Source organism: Pinus tabuliformis, chromosome 3_2 (assembly GCF_031772625.1).
Source record: "Pinus tabuliformis cultivar Carrire ecotype Pingquan chromosome 3_2, CPIR1, whole genome shotgun sequence".
NCBI classification, from domain to species: Eukaryota; Viridiplantae; Streptophyta; class Pinopsida; order Pinales; family Pinaceae; genus Pinus; species Pinus tabuliformis.
The window spans coordinates 480,188,889-480,210,464 of record NC_142302.1 but is presented as its reverse complement, the minus strand read 5'-3'; the positions used below and the strand labels follow the sequence as shown (position 1 = coordinate 480,210,464).

The 21,576-nt window shown below is 38.2% G+C and overlaps 1 protein-coding gene across 1 annotated transcript; it reads right to left on the bottom strand.

Annotated features, from left to right (window-relative positions):
• Positions 1-19,865: 19,865 nt before the first annotated feature.
• Positions 19,866-21,170, bottom strand: LOC149181380 (uncharacterized). Its single transcript, XM_089414178.1, has one exon. It carries the CDS (start codon positions 21,168-21,170, stop codon positions 19,866-19,868), a length of 1,305 nt encoding a protein of 434 aa, XP_089270304.1.
• Positions 21,171-21,576: the final 406 nt, after the last annotated feature.

The following is a 21,576-nucleotide window of genomic DNA, read 5'->3' as shown; positions in this document are numbered from 1 at the left end:
ACCCAGATCTATCAAGCATCGAGAGGGATCAAATCTCTAAAGTTGCAAACCTCTTTTTTTAGTGCAAAACTTGAGGAAAAGTTTGCACCTCGAGAGTTTTGATCCCTCTCGATGCTTGATATATCTGGGGTTAAGATGGATCTAGGTTGGTTTCAGTCGTGCGTGGTCATACAAAATTTGTTGAATATCTAATTCTAATAATTTTAAATATGCTAAATAAGTCTAAGATTACTTTGTTAAATTTAATTTTATGTTTTCTTAATTAAATCATTTTTTTGAGATGAGAGATATTGTTAGTAACTTGAATGATGAAAAATTATGAAATAATTTTTTTGAATACAAAGTGACAATGTAACAATGTTGAATGATAGAAAATGTGAATAATAAGAATGTAGTCAATTACAAACAATCTTCATTGTGATCAATCTTAAATTGTTTTCTTCTACTGTTCTTATTGTCACACCTATTAGTTTTTCCATCTTTTTATATCAAACATATGAAAAAGGCACTTGAAATCATAGATAATTCAAATATTTAACTCAAGCTACAATAATAAATATTAAACATCATACCTTGTCTCTCTTACTCTCCAATATTAATAGTAGCTTTCTCCAAAGTCAATCATTGTGACTTATGGAGTGTTAAACCCCAAATAATTTTCAATAGTAGTTGTTTTATATTACCTAATTTGAATGCAAAGTGATTAACAATGTTGAATGATAGAAAATGCGAATAATAATAAAGTCATTTACAAATAGCTTACATTTTCAGGAAGCAAGCATTTCGGATAAGTGAACATTTTATTTAGGATGAAAATTCAAGTATTGTATTTATGGTTGAATTACTATAACACATAAATCAATGCACATCATCAATAAATTTTGCGTTCTTACACTGAAATCAATGCACAATATTAATCTTATTACTTTGAAATTAATGTACACCATACATCTAGTTGCATCAAATAAAAAATCAACATCTACACTAAAATCAATGCATCTAGTGCAAACAATCAAATAGGATTAGAAATCAACATCTATACTGAAATCAATGCATCTAGTTCAAACAATCAAATAGGATTAGAAATCAATATATACACTGAAACCAATGCATCCAGTGCAAGCAATCAAATAGAAGTAGAAATTAACATCTACACTAAAATCAATGCATCTAGTGCAAGCTATCAAATAGGATTAGAAATCGACATCTACACTGAAATCAATGCATCTAATGCAATCAATGAAATAGGATTAGAAATCAACTACTACACTAATCAATACATCTAGTTTAGTGAAAAACCAAAATATTCATGAATTTATAGATCTAACTTCTATGGTTGTATTTGTCTCTATGTGTCTCTTTTTTCTTCCCTCTCTTTCCACCTTCCATCGTTGTGTCTATCTCACTCTATCTCTCCTTCTCTCTCTCACCCTCCCTCTCTCCCCCATCTCTCTCTCTCCACCTCTCTGTCCCTCTCTCTATCTCTCTCTTCTTCCCTCTCTCCCCCTGCCATCTATATCTATACCTCCCTCCATCTCTCCTTATTTGTCTCTCTATCTCACCCCCTAAACACATGTCACACACACACACTCTCTCTCCATATCTATATCTCTTCCTCCCTCACTTTCTTTGTCTCTCTCTTCTTCCCTCTCACCCCCTCCATCTATATATCTATATCCCTTTGTCTCTCCTTATTTATCTCTCTATATCAGCTCGCAGACATACAATCTCTCTCTCCATATCTATCTATCTCTCCATCTGCCTCACTCCCTCTCTCTCTCTCTCTCTTCCTCTTCCCCTTCTCTCTCCATATCTATCTCTCTTGCTCCCTCCCTCTCTTTGCCTCTCTCTTCTTCCCTCTCTTCCCCTCCATCTATATATCTATCTCCCATTGTCTCTCTATATCGCCCCCCAAACATACCCACTCTCTCTCCATATCTATCTCTATTCCTCCCTCCCTCTCTCTGCCTCTCTCTTCCTCCCTCTCTCCCCCCTCCATCTATATCTCTATCTCCCCTTGTCTCTCCTCCTTTGTCTCTCCTTCTCACCCCCAAAACATACACACTCTCTCTCCATATCTATCTATCTCTATCTCCCTCCCTCTTCCTCTCCCTCTCTCTCTTCCCCTTCTCTCTCTCTATTCCCCTTCTCTCTCTCTCTCTCTCTCTCCATATCTATCTATCTCTATCTCCCTCCCTATTCCTCTCCCTCTCTCTCTTCATCTCCCTCTCTCTCGTCCTCTTCTCTCTCTCTCTATTCCCCTTCTGTCTCTCTATCTCGCTCTCTCCTTCTCTCCCTCTCTCTTCCCTCTTGCTCTCTTCTCTCCATCACTGTCTTTCCATCTCTCCCTTGTCACCCCCTCTCCCTCTCTACCTTTCTCTCTCTATGTCTTTCTTCTTCCCTCCCTCTCTCTCTCTCCTTCTCTCTCTCTCAAGTCCTTTCTCTCTTCCTTCATCTCTATCCCTTTGTCTCCCACCTCCCTCTATATCTACCCTCATCACACTCTCTCTCTCCACTCTCCAACTCTATCACTATCTCCCTCCCTCTCTCCTTATCTCTCCCCCACTCTCTCCCCCCTCCATATCTATGTCTCCCTCCCTCTGTCTCTCTTCCCCTTCTTTCCCTATATCTATCCTCTCTTTTTCTTTCTCTTCCCTCGTCTCATCTCTCCTTCATTCCGTCTTCATATCTCCATTCTCACTCCCTCTCTCTCCACTTCTATCTCTCAATGTATTTGTTCTTCCTTCCCTCCCTTCCCCCCTCGAAATCCATCTCTCTCTCCCTCCCTCTCTCCTTCCCTCTCCCCCTCCTCTCTCTCTTCCTTCCTCTCTCTCCCACTCTCTCCCATATTTTTCTCTCTCTCCCCCACTTTGTTCTCCCCTCCATCTCATTCTCTGTTTGTTTCTTAAATCCGATCCCATTGTACTGTATTTAAGAAAGTATCTACATTAAAAAAATCATACCTGGTTGTAAAATATTAAACCTATATTTTGGATCAATCATGTCAAAGAAAATACAATAATAAAAAACATAAAAATATCATGCACCAGCTTTTTTCTATCATTGTTAGTCACTTTTCTTTCTCTCTTTGTTTGGACAATTGGTTAAGATGCATCTATCTCAATTGTTTATAATATTATTTATATTATATAAATTTCACATATGTATATATAAAAGTATTCTAATTTAAATTTTATTAAAACCTGGATTGTTGGGTTGTGTTATATTCTTTCCACGACTAGCCCACGTAGTTAACCGAGGGGTTAGAAGGGGGGTAGAGCCCCCCCTCGTTGTGCCGATTGCGTAGCGGGGGGAGTCACAGGGGGTTTGAGGGGTGCAAGTAACCCAAATCTATAAAATTGTGTTTTTGGTCCCTATATTAGGTTGGGCAGACCTACCTATGGTTTTGTGCATGATTTTTCGCACATGGTTTTGGACGCGATGGTTTTCGGTCCATGGTATTGGATGCTTCGGCATGTATAAATATGTATTGTAACATTGAAAGGAACATAATGAAAAATCAAGCTAGTAGTCCCGGTTTTGCGATCTAGGGTAAAATCTCTTTGTATATGTGTTTTATGTGTTATGCTCTCGCATTGTTTATTTTCTGTGTTTTAGAATTCGTATGCAGGTAATTTCTGTATGGGTTTAAAACCTACATTTGGTATTAGAGCTGTTTTGGCTTCAAGGGGACGCCTTTGTTGCTGAGGCGTTTCGCTCGGGCCTGTGGTAGACCATGTTCAGTGGGAGATCTGCGAGATCGATTCTGGTGGTGAAAGAAGATGCTAAGCGGTGGAAAGATAGAGATCGAGAAATTTAATGGCCAGAGTTTTGAGTTGTGGGAACTTAAGATGCAAGTTCTATTGGTGGATAAAGATTAGTGGATCATGGTAGATTTGGGTATTAAACCAATGGGAGTATCCGATGAAGAATGGAAGAAGTTAGATCAGAAGGCAAAGAGCACAATACGATTGTGTGTCTTAGATTCAATATCACTGAATGTATCAGGGGAAGCTACGACTAAGGCTTTGTGGGACAAGTTAGGGACTTTGTACCAATCTAAGTCTCTGGTGAATAAATTGTTCCTGCGGAAAGAGCTGTATAACCTGAGGATGAAAGATGGAGGCTCAGTGAAAGAGCGTCTGAAGGCATTTAATACTGTGATAAGTCAGTTATTATCTGTTGATATTAAAATTTCACATGAAGATAAGTGCATCAGTTTGTTGTGTTCTCTACTAGATTCATGGGATAGTCTGGTTATTGCAATAGGTAGCAATACAACTACCTTGCAGTTTGATGAAATAGTCTCATCCTTACTAATGGAGGAGATGAGACGGAAAAATATGGAGAGCCAGAATGGTGATGCCTTGTCTGTACGAGGATGGTCCCAGAATAGAAACAAAAATAAGTCATCGAGTGGGAGATATAAATCTAGAGGCATATTTAAATCTCCAGGAAAACCTGTAAAGGTGGTGTGCTGGAAATGCAAAAAGGAAGGGCACTACAAAAGGGAATGTAAATCTAAAGCTCCTGATAAAGGAAAGGGATCTAAGGATGCTCCTTTTGCAGAGGCGAAAACCACCTCAGATGAAGGGTCATGGAATCCCTTTTCCAATTGGAGGGGGGAATGTATGCATTATGTGATAACATGCGATATGATTATTGCACTCTGCCATAACTTGTTGATTTGAAAAATATTAGTATTACATGTATACAAAAGTTTTTCTGATTGAAAGTTTTGCATGCATCTTATCTGTTGCTATTCAAAACTAACACTGTGGATTCAAGAACACTGTATGCAAAATAGTGATTTGTTTACAGGAGAACAACAAGTATGGGGGGGAAACTCTATTCGCAACATGACTACACTATTGCAACTAACAGGCGAGGCTCGAACAACTCGCGAACGCAAACAATTCTTCAGACATGATGTGCTTGCATGGCTCCCACCTTTTGCATCACTTTCAGTATCCACTCAGCCTACATCAGCTTCAACAAATGCCAGTCCATATATGTCATTCCACATTTTTCTTTTTGGAAATAAAATTTGAGGTAAAATAACATAATTTTCTGATTTATTACAAATTTAGGAGAATTTCATGAAAATCCATTTTGAGCATTATTTATCATCATTCATTCCACATCTTTACCACTTTCCATTTTTTAGCGGCATATCATCTTTCAATTTGGGGGACTGTTGCTTTCATTCATTTCTTTCTTATGACCATGTTATTAATATTCTTTATTATCCATTGCTATTCTTATTCATTCTTAACACCTCCTTTATTCCATGTTGTTTTACACCAAGCATATATTTCAACAGATTGTGGCAACCACCTTTATTTGTATTACAGCATTGCATGAGGACATGCTAATTCTTCAGTTTGGGGGAGGAATTGATACGCATGATGGATGTTTTCTATTTTCTTTCTCATTTAAAGTATACAATTTCATTTTTATACAGTGCAGAAATTGATTTCCATATATTTTTAAAACTATGAACTCAATTCTTATGATTTCTGGATAACACAGACGTATCATTAAAATACACAAACCCAGATAATTTCATGTTAAATTAGTTCACACAATTTTGGAAAGCATGCACTATCACCTACAACCATTTTGTTTATATCTCATAATCCGTGCATCAAAACGATATGATTTTTGGATCATAGAAGCATTAATATAATAGAAATCTACTTGCCAAATTTCAACAAAATCTGGCTTTTGAGAAAATGGTTAATGAAGTTCACTGTTACTTATATCATATTTTGCTGCAACCTCATATACACATAACTTGAACGTCAATGTAAAAATTGTTATGCCTTCATCAAGATTGCTAAAATTGAATATTAATTAATTGAGGAAGAATTCATTTGTTCTATCCATTTCATGAGCTGGGATGAACAATTCTTTATTGCTTGGTTAACACAGAGTCTTTGAGTTGCATGAGGACATGCAATATATTCAGTTTGGGGGTATGTTGGGCAGTTAATATATCATTATTATTATTAGTTTTTAACACCTATTTCATCCATTTCTACTCTTCTTTATCATGTCATTTATTATGGTTTATCATATAATTCCATCTTATAATGATTTATGCTTTTATGGATAAATATTATTTCTTCTCCTTTATTTTTAAATAAATTGATTATTATGCATGTTTTTACTAATGATGGTTTATTAATAAATTTGCTCACCATTTTAGCCTCCAAGATATTTTCCATATTGAAGATTTGATCTCCAACTCATCGTTAAATGTGCTAACTCAGAAATTCACTGGAATAAGAAGTGACAGTTTTGCATTGGACATTTTTGGAAAATGGAGAAGAATCTAGAAAATTTGAAACATGGGTTTTGTCCAGAACGGACCAAATTAGTTTTTTATTGGGTCATTTTCCCAAATTCAGTCCATACTAAGAGAAACGAAAGGCTCTCTAAAGACGTTTTTTTCAGATTCGCTGTTGTGGCCGTTTTCCAAATTATCCCAGTTGCAATGCCAAATTCGACTTGTTCCTGTTGAATGATTGATGGAAAGATATTTCAGATATGATTTTGCTTATCAATCTATTGAGAACAATCCAATTTTGTAATGGGAATCATATTGTAATCATCACGGTTGTAACTTCTCTTTGCTCTCTGTGTATTTAAATGAGAACAGAGATTAGAGAAGGGGATTCATGATTCATGATGGGATAGATTATGAGAGATTAAGTTAGGGATTATTAGAGATAGGATATGATAGGATAGGAGGAAAGGGGGACTATTGCATTACCATTGTAATTCTCAAGGCTTTTGCTGTTGTAATGATTTCACAGTTTGATGATTAATAAATAAAAGAGTTGTTGTTCCATTATTTGATACTGGAGTAAGTTCGGCGGTGCTTCACTGGTGGCTAAGGGCCCGGCCCTGGTGGATCCACTTGCTACCTGTACCATTATTTTACAGTTCCAGTCGTGTGATGGTTTGATTTACTTTTCATTGCTTTTGAGTTGCATTGCTTTCTAACTTCTTGTTCTTGTACATTTTCCTGAAATCGTTTCATATCGCGTTGCTATTTTCTTCCACCATAACAAAGATTGCTATTCATTACAACTTAAATTGTTATTCTATTCATTTTGGTTATAAAGCTTTGCTGTTCACTTCAGATTCTGCCGTGCATTACAGGTTGCTGCTTATTTAGTATTGCTGCTCATTTCTATTAATTTCATAGTACTGTTCATTTCCATTTAGTATTGCTGTTCATTTAGCTTTGCGGTTCATTTCCATTTAGTGTTGCTATTCATCTTCAATAATTTAGTATTACTATTCCTTTCCATTAATATTTCATTTCTGTAAGATGAGCTTTGCTGTTCAATTCATTTCCGCTAAAGTTAAGCTTTGTTGTTCAGTTTTTCAATAGACTTAGTTGTTGTTCTTTTCTGCAAGGATTTGATTTCATCTTTTAATTGATATTGCAACAAGTTTTTTTTACTGAGCATTTCCAATTAAATTGCCATTTCCAGTTAATTGTTTTGGTTTGGAGTGTAAGATCAACAACTGTAAAGGACATGGACTATCACTGTCTACGTTCTCATATTGAGGATTTTGTTTTATTTCATTTGCATCAGTTGACAGAGGAAAGAATTATTACTACTGCATCCTTGACTAATGATTGTTGTAGTTTCTTGAGTGAATGATCTAGTTTCAGAATATTAAGTTTCTTGCCATTGCAATTAGATTTTATTTCAAGCATCCATTTACTCTTGTATTTGAAGCATTGTACTGCAATTTAGAAACATTACTCTTGAGTAAATGACCGCCTCAGACTGAGTACACTCTTGAAATAAAAAATTATACCTGGATTGATAATTAATGTGAAGATAAATAGGAGTTAAAAAGACACCCTTATCACTCAACACTAAAGAGGAGGAGCCTCAGATTGATGCGGAGCAGCCGCATGCAGAGGTTCCAGGAGTGGAGACATCCACTCAAGCAGAGTCTTCCAGAGATAGACGGAAGCACATAAGAGAAGATGACAGATTATTGAAGGATGCGAGAGAGAATGTTGGAGCATCATCTTCTAAGCGCAAACAGAGGAGGTCACCTGAGGGTTACATTGGATAAATGGCCATGCTGGGGAATGTGTTGAGACCAAACCATCTTCCTTTGAGGAAGCAGTGCAACAACCAATTTGGGTTGATGCTATGGTGGAGGAGTATGACTCCATAGTTCGTAACAGTATTTGGGACGTGGTTCCGAGACCGGAGAACAAGTCAATTGTGAGTTCCCATTGGCTTTACAAGGTAAAGCAAGCTGCTGATGATAAGAGGATCATGTTGCTGCAGTATATTTTGACAGAGGAGCAAGATGCTGACATTTTGACAAAGGCATTGTCAAAGTGTAAATTCAAGTTCCATAGAGATAGGATCGGGGTGACAGATAATCCATTTCTTGTTGAGAGGGAGTGTTGAACTGTGGCAACAAGAATATTTCAATTTAATTTGTCCTTGAATTAAATTGTGAATTAAAATCGAATTTAGTCTTAACAACTACTTGGAAATAATTGATTAATTCATTTTGAATTAATTAGTTGGAGAAATTCAAGTTAGAAGTCTTTCTGAAGTCATGGAAGAGTTATCCCTTAAATTAAGGAGATAAGATTGAATTATATTTGAGTTGTAATTAGTTAACTCAGTTTACTGAGTTAAGTCCAGTTAAGTTATTTCCAAATTGTTTGAAGAACTAATAGAGAGTTAACAATTGGTTGATGCACGCATGCATTCAACTAGTGCTACCCCAGTTAACTGAAGATTCCTTCATCAGAAACTCATGCATGTCTATTCCGAGAAAGACCCAGTTGAGATTAAAGTCAAGTACAGTGTGCTATCAGTTGCATGTGTTGTCTTATAAAGAAAACTCATGCATGCAGTCAAGGCATCATTCCTTGAGTATTGTGCAGTTCTGACAGTGTGTGAGATCAGAGTGTTCCACTTGGTTGAAGGTGAATCATCCCAGAGGAAAAGCGCAAGGAAATAGGAGCTTGGAGGGTAGAGAGGAAGGTTAGAGAGCAGCCAAGATTTCCTGTGAGCATCTGTGAGGATTGTACTGAGAGTTGGCTAGCTGTGAGAGCTAAGGCTTTGTATAATTCCTATGTATTTCCACCTTGTATGATAATATGTATAGTGGAGTTTTTAGCTGAGGCTTTCCCCAAAGTATTTTCATGTGTATTGTGCATTGATTCTTCTTCTTTTGGTTATATTTTTTAACTCAATATTTAAGCTTCCGCAAATTGATAATAGAAGTAAGTTATAGTATTATACTTTGATTTATATTGCATTATCGGGTTAACCTACATCAGATGCTCTACATGGTATTAGAGTGAGATTCGTAGAAAATTTATATAATGGAAGTGTCAAATGTTTTGAGATATTCATAACTCCAAGCAAAGACATCCTTATATTTTTTTAACAAATGAATGAAGGATAATATTTCTTCAGATGAGATACGAAGTCCTAAATTGATGTTCTGAGGTTTAAGATCTGTCCCAAGGTTTATTAATTCAAATCTCAAAGTTGAACTCTGTAGTTTTGAATTAGTAACTCTTTTAAATATGTCTTTTAAATCATAGAGATCCTCAAGTTTTACTACAGATTTGGGTATGATATTATCATCGATTTTCTGTTTTAATTGATTGTTGTGTTCATCTTCATCAATCATTTGTTCATCGTATGATTTTTCAGAAGTTAAGAAGCTTAAAATGTCTTCATCATCATTAAATACCTGCCAATTGGTGATATTATCAGGGATGGATGGTATAAATATTAACTCTACAGAAAATCTATTTGGACTGTAATCTTCGGATGGGATTAGTTTTGATGCAATGTTAGAAAGAAGGTTAACGTTGGCATTCTGAAACTTAGGGATAACAGAAATGTTAAACGCTAAAAAATGTGAAGTGAGAGGCTGAACCAAAGACTGATAATGCTTCAAGTGCGTAGAGATACAATGCATCATGTTAGTGCCTAGATTTACCTCAGGTTGAAAAGGTAGGATCCAGGGCCAACATCAAACCACGCTCAGCCTGGTAGCTAGCCCTACCAGGTCAGGAGAGGGCTCTCTCCGGGTCAATCTCAGCAAATTATGATCGATGAGGGCTTGAGATGACTGAAATATCTACTGATCTTAGGCTAGGTATAAGTGCAAGAGAGTTTGATTTGATAAAATGGAGTTTTGTTGGCTCAGATGGAAAGATAGATTTTGGGTGCGGGGATTGAGGCTCAGTCCTGCAGAGATCTCAATGGGGCAAGGTAGGCAATCGTTTTGGCACTTAAATTTGAATGAGATGGAAGGAATAGATAGGTGAGGTGTTGAAGAGGGCAAGAGAAATCATGGATCCTCCCCAAACAGCTGAAAACATCAAATAACTAAAGCAAACTTCAAGTAGAGCACTGCAATTTCAATGGATTCTACTTACACTCTTGTTTGTTTAGTTAAAAAGAAAAAAGATAGAGAAATGGCATACATAACACATAAGAAAATTCAAAATTATAAAGAAAAACACTGTACCAAGGTAAATTTCCACATGAATCCCAAAGTGTGTTGCAAATCCTGGTCTCAATTCCTTAGCCAAAATGAAAATATGAGTGTACAATGAAGTTCTTTTCTTTCTCAAGAGTCCAACCTTCTACCAAAATACAACCCCTACACTATAAAATTCATAAAATATATACATTTTCTCATCCTTGTACTAAGGGATTGAGCTCAACCATTTTCTTCAAAATAGAATTAGTTACATTAAACTTGGGCCGAATTTCTGAAAATAGGTGTTGAAGATGAACTCGTATCTCCTAAACCATAGCACCTGTTACAAAACTGAAAGAGGTTTTTGTAGATAAGGTCATGTTGGAGAAAAAACTCTCTCAAATTTTGGAAATTTGTTTCCAGTAGCTCGCAATCTGTTCCACAAAATCATCTCTAAAACAGAAAATCATTAAAAATTTAAATCTGTGAAAATGAGCTGTAAAGATCTAGTCACATATCCCAATCCATGACACCTGTGAATAAAATGAAAGAGGTTTTTGTTATATGGATTTTTATTAACAAAAACCTCCTTGGGTTTTTCAAAATTACTTTCCATCTGTTGTAAAATGGCTCCGCGCTGAAATGACTAAAACAATAAAAAATATGAAAAATTTGCTTTGTTTTAATGTAGGCTCCAAATATCACTATATATCTCCCACATAGTAACACCTGTGCATAAACTGAAGGAGGTTTTTGTTATTTAGTATGTGATGAACAAAAACCTCTTTCACTTTTGAAAAATTCCTTACCATTATTTCAGAAACCGATTTTGTACTAAACTTGTCATTGTGTGCAACAACTGATCTCAAAACATGCATAACCAAGAATCACTCATTCATTTCTTTTAATCTAGGAACCGGTTACGGGAGTGTGATATACCATTGGAAATATTTTTCCGAGATTATTCTGATGGACACACTTGTGACATGTTTTGTGCTGAACATCATGTGCAAAACATCTAACAAAACCAGACATAGTAAGAGCTCATGTTCATCCCTGGTGACAGGTTGTGAAGACTAGAACTAACACATCATGTTTCTTACTTGTTTAGTTAAAATTTCCGAATCTAAAAAAACTTCAAGGTATTTAACGTCGAGGCTAATTTCTTTGTACATACCTTGGATCAATGCCTCATATTCTGCAATATTATTTGTGCATTCGAATTCCAATCTGCAAGTTAGCATTTTTTTCACACCTTTAGGATTAATCAATATGCAACTTGCTCCTGCACCATCACTTGATTTTGACCCATCAAATACAATGTCCAGAATAAAGAATTAACTAATGGTTTTTTTAGCATATTTACACATCTAGAAAAGTCTGTCTGTGAAAATTTTTCTATTTTAGAAGTTACAGAGTTACTCAGAAATGGTGAAGTTTGTGCTTTAGAATTCTTAAAAAATGATTCAGTAGAGTAGTTTCCAAGATTGTTGTTATTAAATGCTACTTCCTCATTTTCACCTTCGAAATCTGTTACCGAATATCTCATGTGTTTTTCTCATTTGATTCTAATTTGATTCGGCTTTCCTTTAAATGGAAGCCATAAGTGACACTAATCAAGGGAAAAATAACCATGTAGTTTTTTTTACCAATCTCTACTAAGAATTAAACCGTAGAAATCTGGGATATCAACAACTAGTATATCAATTAATTGAAAAACTTCAAGATTCGAAGATGATATAATAAGAACTGAATTCATTTCTCCTATGAGTTTGACTTTTGTCCTATCGAGTTTCACAAAGTGAACTGTAGTTTTCTAGGGTGACATGTTTAATTTTAGACAAAATGAATACAACATGATATTCGAAGAAGCCCCTGAATCTACCAAGCAATTATGTACATTTTTATTAAATATTTCAAGAGTCAAAAGAAAAGGAGGGGTATGTGAATTAGACTTGTCACCTATTAGAATATAATTAGAGGAATCTAATAATGAAAGACGAGGAGGTTTACCCATTCCGTTAGAAGCTTTGGATACCACAGCAGTAGGAAGAGGAGAAGCAGGTATTGCATTCAATTCTTTCGGTAAAATTTTTTGTTGTTGTTTGAGTTTAGTGAGTTCATGAAGGGAAATGTTTGATTTTATTTTTTGATATCCTCAACTATATTGTATTCAATATATCTGAAACTACTAAGGTTCTAGGTGAAGATGGAGAATTGGATGAAGATGGAATTACTTGGGGAGAAGTGGAAGTGGATTTTTTAACAACAATTTTATCTTTAGCAGTGGAAGTTGAAGGTTTTTGTTTTTGAATTGGTTGTATAGAATCAACTAGACCTTTACTTCTTGTGCTAACAGGTAATGCTTCATATTCATTTTCACTATCAGAAATAGGAAGAATAAAATCCCACATTCCATTTAACTCAGCTATTTGTTCATCTTGGGATTCATTAGCAGAAAATGTTGTTTCCTCCTCATCTTCATCTTCAATTTCTACATTCGAGATCGTGTTTGGAGGTTGTGGATTAGGTGGTTGATTTATTCTGAATGTTCTAAAAGGTTTTTTGGAAGAAGATTTAGCTACTTGTTTTTTGATCTCTACCATCTTGTTAGACAAAGTTTTAAGGACTTGTTGCAAGCCTTCAAGATTGAAGGCATCTTTAAGTGCTTTATTTTTAGATTCATCCTTAAATGTAACTCTTTTTGATTTTCTATCTTCCTGATCTTTTTTCTTTTCTAGTGCATTTATCCCCTTCTCTACGGACACAACTTCTTTCATGTTTTCTACCAAGGTATTTTTATGAGATCTATTTACAAAAATTTCTATGTTAGAAGGAAGAAATGAAATATACCATTCAATTTGTACATCGACACCAGGTCTAGAAGTAGTTGGGATTTTAGTTAACAATTTGTTAAATCTGGAATTGAAATCTTTTATCTTTTCCCCTGAATTCGTTTTTAAATTGGAAAGGTCATTGATAAGAGATGCGGTTGAGCGATCATCACCAACTTTAGTAAACAATTGTTCTTAAAAAATACCCCAACTAGTAATAGAATTGACTGGTAATGAACAGTAACAAGACCCTGCTAATCCTGTAAGAGTGTACAAGAATAATCTAACAACATCGTCTACTTCACATACCTCATTAAGGTTGATGGCTAACATATAATTATGAAGTTTCTCTTTAGCAGGTAACCCATCATCAAGATTGAATTTGGGAATCAATCTTTTAGTATTTTTTGGTAGAGGATGAAGTGGTGCCGGAATTTGAACAACTTTAGGATTGGACCACAGTCTAGTTGCCAATGTAACAGTTGGGGAGGTGGATGTGATGAAAGAAGAACTGGTAGCTGTGATAGTATTGCTTAAGGCAACACTAATCGTTTTTGTAGAGGAAATGGAAATAGATGAAGTGATCGGTAGAGAAAAAGGAATAAATGGAGATGTTTGTGAATGAGAGAATGAGGTAATCTCACTAGTAGATGTCTAGGAATCTGATGTAGCAGTTTTAGTTCGGCAAAATTGAAATGGAAATTCAAATGGCGAGATGCCAAGTTTTTCACTTCGAGACCATGTCAAAACACCAGTTCCGTGAAAAATAGAAGTTATACTTCCTTCAGAAACTTCGGATGATTCAGGCTTTTCTGCTGAAATGGAGACGTCTTCCAAATTATTTATCAAAGCTATAATTTCTAGTGATTCTGGAGTATAATCCATAGGGATTACCTCATGAAGTATTCTAGGAGACTTGGGAGGTGATTGTACAACTCCTGATCTAAAAGTAGGAGCTTCTGGAGGGGATTTGGAAGTTGTAGGAGATTTGGAGGGGAAATGACTCTTGGAATGGCCTTTGTTTTTTGGATTGGAATTAATTTCCATTCATAGTCTGCAGGTCCTCCTTCTAGCACCAAAAGTGTTTAGGCCTAAAAAATTGCTCCATCAACATTGGGGAAAACCACCCAGTCTGGACCATAAGACAACTCGTTTTCCATTTAGGTAGTGGCTCCGATTGGATATCATGGCGCCAGTTTTCCAATGAAAGGTGATTGAATGAATGTGTAATGCTTATAATGGAATGAAATAGATGGATTTGCAGTAACGAATCAAATGGAAAACATATGCATTAATCTACTCTATAACCCGAGATTATTTAACATTTATCTAGATGCAATCTGTAATGATTTTCCTTAGTAAATGACAATATAGATTTCTCAAACACCAATGGAGATGAAAATATTTCAAGATGATTATTTTGATTAAATAGTTAATCAAAATAATGTGTATAACCCATATCGAATTTAGAATACCAAAGCAAATTTCTTAACATGTATTTAAAAATATCAATCGCAGCATGATCATAAATGAATACATGGAACATTGTTCTTTAAATACCATGTAATAAGCAATCTGAAAAGATAAATTCACTATTTATTTATGAAGAAAACAAAGGTAAAAAGATAGAAATACCATATGCACGTTTCTCAGGTCATAAAAGATATAGCAGTAGTTTATTCCTTCTCACAAAAATGATTTCAAGGGTACATAAATGCAACTTCTCAAAATTCTTTATGAAAATTCCTAAAACAATGTTCCAATCGTTCTTATGAAATTACAATAGTGCGAGATTTCGTAAGCCTTTCCTCATAAAATTCAGGACCTTTATTTCATACAACAAGCAAGCTTAAATAACAGAAAAACAATTAAATGTATTGTACAGATCGTTGAGGGCATTTAAACAGATCCCTTCAATAATGCTTAAAGGAAAACAATTTTTTTTTTGGGTAGAAATTTATGAATGTGATTTATTGTCTTCTTCAACTTTGTTTGTTCCATCGGATTATATGGATGTTTGCTTGTATGTTTGAACTGAACTTCCACTTATCAGCGTAGTTGTCGTTTTCTGTCATGAACCTGAACACAGAAAACAGGAATCGATAAGCTAAAAATAAATGAGACTGATAGGCGAGTTTCATTTGAAACAAATCACATTTTTCAGGAAATCAGGATAAAAATGTAGAGCATAATAAATCCCGAACACAAACATCATGGAGAGGAATGCGGAGTGAGGTCTTTGATAAGATAGGTGAACTTTACGGTCTTATCGCAAATCACAAAACAGACGCTGATGAAAAGGGAAGGCTATCGGTTTTAATTAAATTGCAAGAAGGACCAAATTGCAATCGCTTTTAGACCGAGGGTGGAACTCAGAATAATCGCAATCACTTTAAGACTAGGAGTAATCCAAACAAAATCAAAAGGGGCCTTTCTCAAATCATATCGCAAACGGAATTGGAGCGGAGGCAAAGGAACGAGCAGGACTATGAAATTTGCGAAGGACCCAGACATGAAATGTTATAGATAAATTTTAAGTTATGTGTCAGGTTCGATCCTTACATCGCAATTCAAATCACAATCATAAATCAACTAAGGTGAAGGATTGTTATAAACTGTGTCCCTTTAAAACTTGCAATTACGAAGTCCCGGGGTGACATGGAGTATGACATCACGGATGACGTGGCAGATGGCTTGGGTCTGATCGCAAATCACAATTGGCATAACGCAGGAGGTTAAATGAATCAAACCTGCGTATTATGCGATGTGATGGACGTAGGGTTTTATAAAGTTCAGTTGATTTTCTCGTCGGGTCTAGGCATGATCGTAGATCGCAATCACATTTCAAATTGCAATCACAAATTGGATAAGGTAATGGGTGGAATATAAATGATTGGAAGTGCGATGAGCAATTTCGATATATCGCAATCGCATGGTGGAGCAGGTAGAGGGGGCGATTCTTATTTGAAGTTACAATATGTGATTGTGCAAATCGTAATCGCAATGGAGTTAATAGAGGGGTCATTGCCTTTTGAAACTTTTGCGATGCGGGGAAGCCGTGAGTCAGAGTTTATAAAGATTTTGACCTTCAGGAAAAACTACGATTATTTAAATAACCCATTATGTTTCATACTTAAGGTTTTTAAATCCTAAGTATAGTTTTGGTCTCGGGGGCTCTTAAAATTTCATTTTTTATTAATCAAGGTTTAATACTTTGGTTTTAATTAAAAAGCCTAAGTATTAAACGTTGGTTATACAATTCCCTTAATTACACTATGTGCTGTTTGTTTCTTGCAAAAGAAAATATATGGGGATAATGGGCCACTTACTTTTCCAAATTATGTTATGTGAGCATATAGGGAGATGAGAAATTAATGCTTTAGGAAAAGTTTTTTTTTCCCGTGGAAAAAGTCATAATTTCTATTAGATCGTAAGAAATTACATTCTGTAGATGCCTAGGCATATGCATAATGAGGCTGGTCGCCTCCCGGATAGTAGCAAAATGACAGTTTGACTACAACCATGTACAAGTAATAATATGTAGTTTTGTGCCTCCACGCAGGGAGTTCATATGATCTCAGATGGATTTTGCATCAAAAGACAAAAATATACATGAAAAAAGAGTGTGCTCCACGCAGGGAGACAAACTGGTAATTACCAAAAACAAAAAACCTGAAGTATCAAAAAAGTTCTGTATGTCGGATAGATCTGTGATGAGTCTAAATTGTGTACCAAGTGATAACAACAGCTACTACCCAACAGCTTACGAGAAGCCAGTGGGCCAAAAAAAACCCAAAACTGTGTAAATAGGTTAAACCAGCAGCATAGCTATGTCTCCCGGAGAGAGTGCAGATCTACAAAAGGCCTGTGGTAATGTTGGTGGAAAATTCCATCCACTTCTTCCTGTATCAACCAGTCTTCCTCCTGCCTTTGCGCTGCCTGTTTTGATAGGAGGTCCGCCCTTGTGTTGTGCTCCCTGTAAATGTGTTGACAAACAAATTTTTCAAATAATGCTATAAGCCTGTGTGTCTCATCCAAAATGTGTCTCAAAGAAAAAGCAGAGCAGTAAGATGTTCTATTGAGCCAATTGCAGACAAGTTTTGAGTCCCCAAACAGTTGTAGTTTTGTGCAGTGTTTTTCAAGTGCAAAGTGGATGAGGTGTTTGGCTGTAGATAGCTCGGCATAATTATTTGTGCCCCTTCCCAGGTGCATCTGTATTTTGAAACAATGGTCATCCCTTAGGTAGAGGAGGGCCCCTCCCCCACAGCCATCTGCTTGGGTTGAGCCGTCAAAGTAGGCCCAAGGGTAAGTTTTGTCAATGAGCTCGGGGTGAATGGATCTAGGGGGGGGCTGAGAGAGGTCATCTGGGAGGAGTCCGAAATCGGCAAGGATATGAGATCTGATGTTGGGCCAGATGGGGTCCTTTTGGTCAAATATGGCTCGGTTCCTCGCCGTCCAGATAGCCCAGCACATAAGGAGTGGTATATTCCTATCTCTTCCTTTGTGTTTCTCTAGCCAATTCAGCCAGGCCTCTGTAATGGACTGCCCTTGCCATTGATTGAGGGATTGGGAGGATGAGGATATGAGGGACCATTGCTCAGTGACAATAGGGCAGGACAGAAATAAGTGGTCAGTGTCTTCCTCATTGCTCCTACAGAGGTGACACCAGAATGGCCCATGGAAGGATCGTCTCATCAAATTTGCGCCTGTGGGGATTTTGTTGAACAGGATGGTCCACATAAGCATTCGCATTCTGGGAGCTGCTTTGAGCTTCCATAGTGCTTTCCACCATTGCTGTACATTTTCTGGCTGAACTTGTTGCATGAGCTTTAAATAGCCTTCCTTGGGAGTATATGTTCCATTTTTTGCATGTGCCCATACAATCTCATCTTCTTCTTCTGTTATCCTGATGTGTGCTTGAGTGAGAGCTTCTGTAAAGTCCTCCCAATCATGCCTCCAATGTCCTGGGATGTGGAGATCTTGTGTTGTCTTCCAGGCCTGCTGGAAAAGAGTGGTGTTTTCTTGATCTGCTATGTGGGCTATGTGAGAAACACCCTGGTCCTGTAGATGAGCGATCAACTGTGCTGGAAGTCGATGGGCGTTGCCACACCTGATCTAGGGGTCCATTCCTATGCGAACAACATTCCCCTGATGTATCCTCCATGTTAAGCCTTCCCGTATGAGGGGGAGGGAATTGAGTACAGCTTTCCATATATTGGAATGCCTTCCGCTCCCCCTGTGTTCCCTGCATATCCAGCCGATTATGTTTTCCGGGGCAATGTATTTTTCATATACTACTCTTGTCCAGAGGCTGTGTGAGGTAATGAGTTGCCATCCTAGCTTTGCTGCCAGTGCTTTTGCAAAAACGTCCAACCTTTTTATACCCCATCCTCCCCATTTCTTAGGCCTCGCTATAGTGTCCCATTTTACCCAGGCGAAGAGGTTTCCCTGTTTGTTCCCCTTCCATAGGAATCTGCAGCATATCTTTTGTAGTCTGGCTAGGATTCCTCTTGGAATCTAGGCCAATGACATCCAGTATACAAGGGTTGCTCCCAGCACTGCTTTTATGAGGTTGAGTCTTCCAGCCTGTGTGAGGTATCTGTTGTACCACATATTTAATCTCTTTTCCACCTTTGCAATAAGCCATATCCAATCAGCGATTTTATATCCCCCGGTTTTCACTCGGAAGCCTAGATATTTCAACCCTTCCTCCATAGGGTGTGAAGGGAAAGGAAACCGATGTCGAGTGAAAAAAAACTTCATGTTGCGAGCAGCCTATAACTGTGAGGGTGGATTTGTGTACATTTATGATCATGCTTGTAGCCTTCTGAAAGAGGTCGAAAACAAGCTGCAAGGTTGAGGTGTCAGCCAAGCTACCATTTAAGAAAATGAGCACATCGTCTACAAACAAAAGATGAGTGAGAGAGCAGTTTTCCGTGATTTTTATACCAGCAATCCTGCCCCTCCTGTGTTCTGTCCCTATCAATCTGCTTAGCCCTTCCATGATGAGCAGGAAAAGTAATGGAGATAGGGGGCACCCCTGCCTGAGACCTCTTTCTGCTGTGAAGAAAGGAGTGGGGGATCCATTAAGGAGGACACTGTAAGGCACATCAGATATGCAGCTCATTATCCTTTTGATGAACATATAAGGGAAACCCAGATGGGTAAGAAGCATTTGTATGTAGAGCAGGCTTGCCCTGTCGAAAGCTTTGGAGAGGTCTACCTTTAGGATCATACCTTTCAAATTCTTGCTCTGCACCGAGTGAAGGAGCTCTTGTGCAGTGCCAATGGCTTCATGGATCTGGCGGTGCTGTAGGAAAGCGAACTGTTCAGGGGATATGTGTGCCGAAAGGATGGGCTTGAGTCTATTCGCTAGGATTTTGGCCATGATCTTGTAGAGGCAGTTGCAGAGCGAGATGGGCCTAAAGTCATTGAAAGAGGCTGGCTTGTCGGATTTGGGGATGAGGGCTATGAAGGTGGCTTTGATGGCCGAGGGGATTTTTCCTGAGAGGCTGCAGTGATTGATTACTTTGAGGAGGTCCTGACCCAGCAGGTCAAAAAAAGCAAGATAGAATTCGATGGACCAGCCGTCAGGTCCCGGGCTTTTGTCTTTTGGAAACCCTGAATGGTGGCTTCAAGCTCCCCCAATGAAACCTCTTTGGTGAGTTCTTCTGCTTCCTCTTCATCCACAAACCTGGGGAAAAGCTCGGCCACTCGCATGATCTCTAACAGACTGGCTTCCCTCGGGGCCATATATATGTTCCTGAAGTGTGAGGTGGCGAGTGAGGCGAGTTCTCTGGAGGTGTGAACTTGTTGCCCCCGATCATTTTGCAGCTCCCAGATAGTGTTGATTGTTTTCCGACCATTTGCAAAGCGGTGGAAAAACTTTGTGTTTTCGTCCCCCTCCTTGAGCCAGATTGCTCTACTTCTTAGTCTCCAGCTTGCCTCTCTATCTCTGAGTACTTGAGATCTCTGATTGATAAGGGTTTCATACATAGCTTTCTGTTCCGGGGAGTTGAAAGTTCCCTCCGACTGAGATTCAAGGTCTGCAATCGCCTGCTCTGCTTGGGAGATTATTAGGTCATCCTGTTCCCTTTTCTTGTGAGCCCAAGCTCTGGATAACACCTTAATTTCAGAGAGGTTTTTTACAAAGCATTTAGCTGGATCCTCCTCCTCAGAGATCGGGTGTAATTTCCAGAAATCGGTTATTAGTTTGATATAGGAGGGGTCCCGGAGCCAAGTGGAGTTGAACTTGAAAGGAGCCTTGTGCTTCTGTTGCTTTTCTCCAACCTCTAGAAAAATGGGTCTGTGATCCGACATACCACCACTGCCGACCCATTGCCTTGATCTGGGGTGGCTGTTGTGAAAGGCCTCCTTAATAATAAAGCGATCCAGTCTCCTAGCCAGGCTTTGGTCACCAGACTGGTTGTTCCTCCAGGTATGTTGAATCTTGGCTGAGGGGATGTCGATCCAGAGGTAATTCTCAAGTAGCTGCTCAAAGAAATCAGAAAGCGGGTCAATCTGCGCCATGTGTCCCCAGGATTCTGAGAAGCCCATAGAGAAATTCAGGTCTCCCCCTAGGATTACATTTCCAGCTAGGAGGAGGGGGGAGCTGAGAAGCTTTCGCCAAAAGAGTTCCCTGTTGTGGCAAGGTCCATAGACATTTATGATTCTTAGCTCTTCCTCCAGATCCTTGGAATAAATGTCCGCCCCCAAGAAACCCCCTCCACCCCATATGTTCTTCAGGTTAATGGTGCAGTTCTTGAACCCAATTGCAATGCCCCCAGAGCGTCCCGAGACATCAAGAGCGTGGAAAGACCATCCAGGCATCCAAGAGCAAAGGATAGAAATGGCCGTATCCGCCTTGCAAAGGGTTTCTTGTAAAAGGATAATGTCAACCAACTCAGATAATAAGAGATGCTTCAGGGCCAACTTTTTCTCGGGGCTGGCCAGCCCTCTGCAATTGAAGGACAAAATCTTCATGGAGGGGGGTGGGGAAGGGTGTCCTTTGCTCTAAGAACCCTTTCAATGGTGTGCTGTTTGCCCTGGATCACTTCATCCCCAACTTGTTCTTTTGCCTTGTGGATGTTGGAAGGTTTGCCTCTACCCTGCTTGGGCGAGAGGATGGGAGGGGCAGCTGCCAGCCCTATGGCGTCCGGCTCTTTCTGCTTTGCAGTCGAGCGGGTGGAGTACCTCGGTGTGGAATTTACCGAGGGGGAGGGCGATTGAAGGGAGC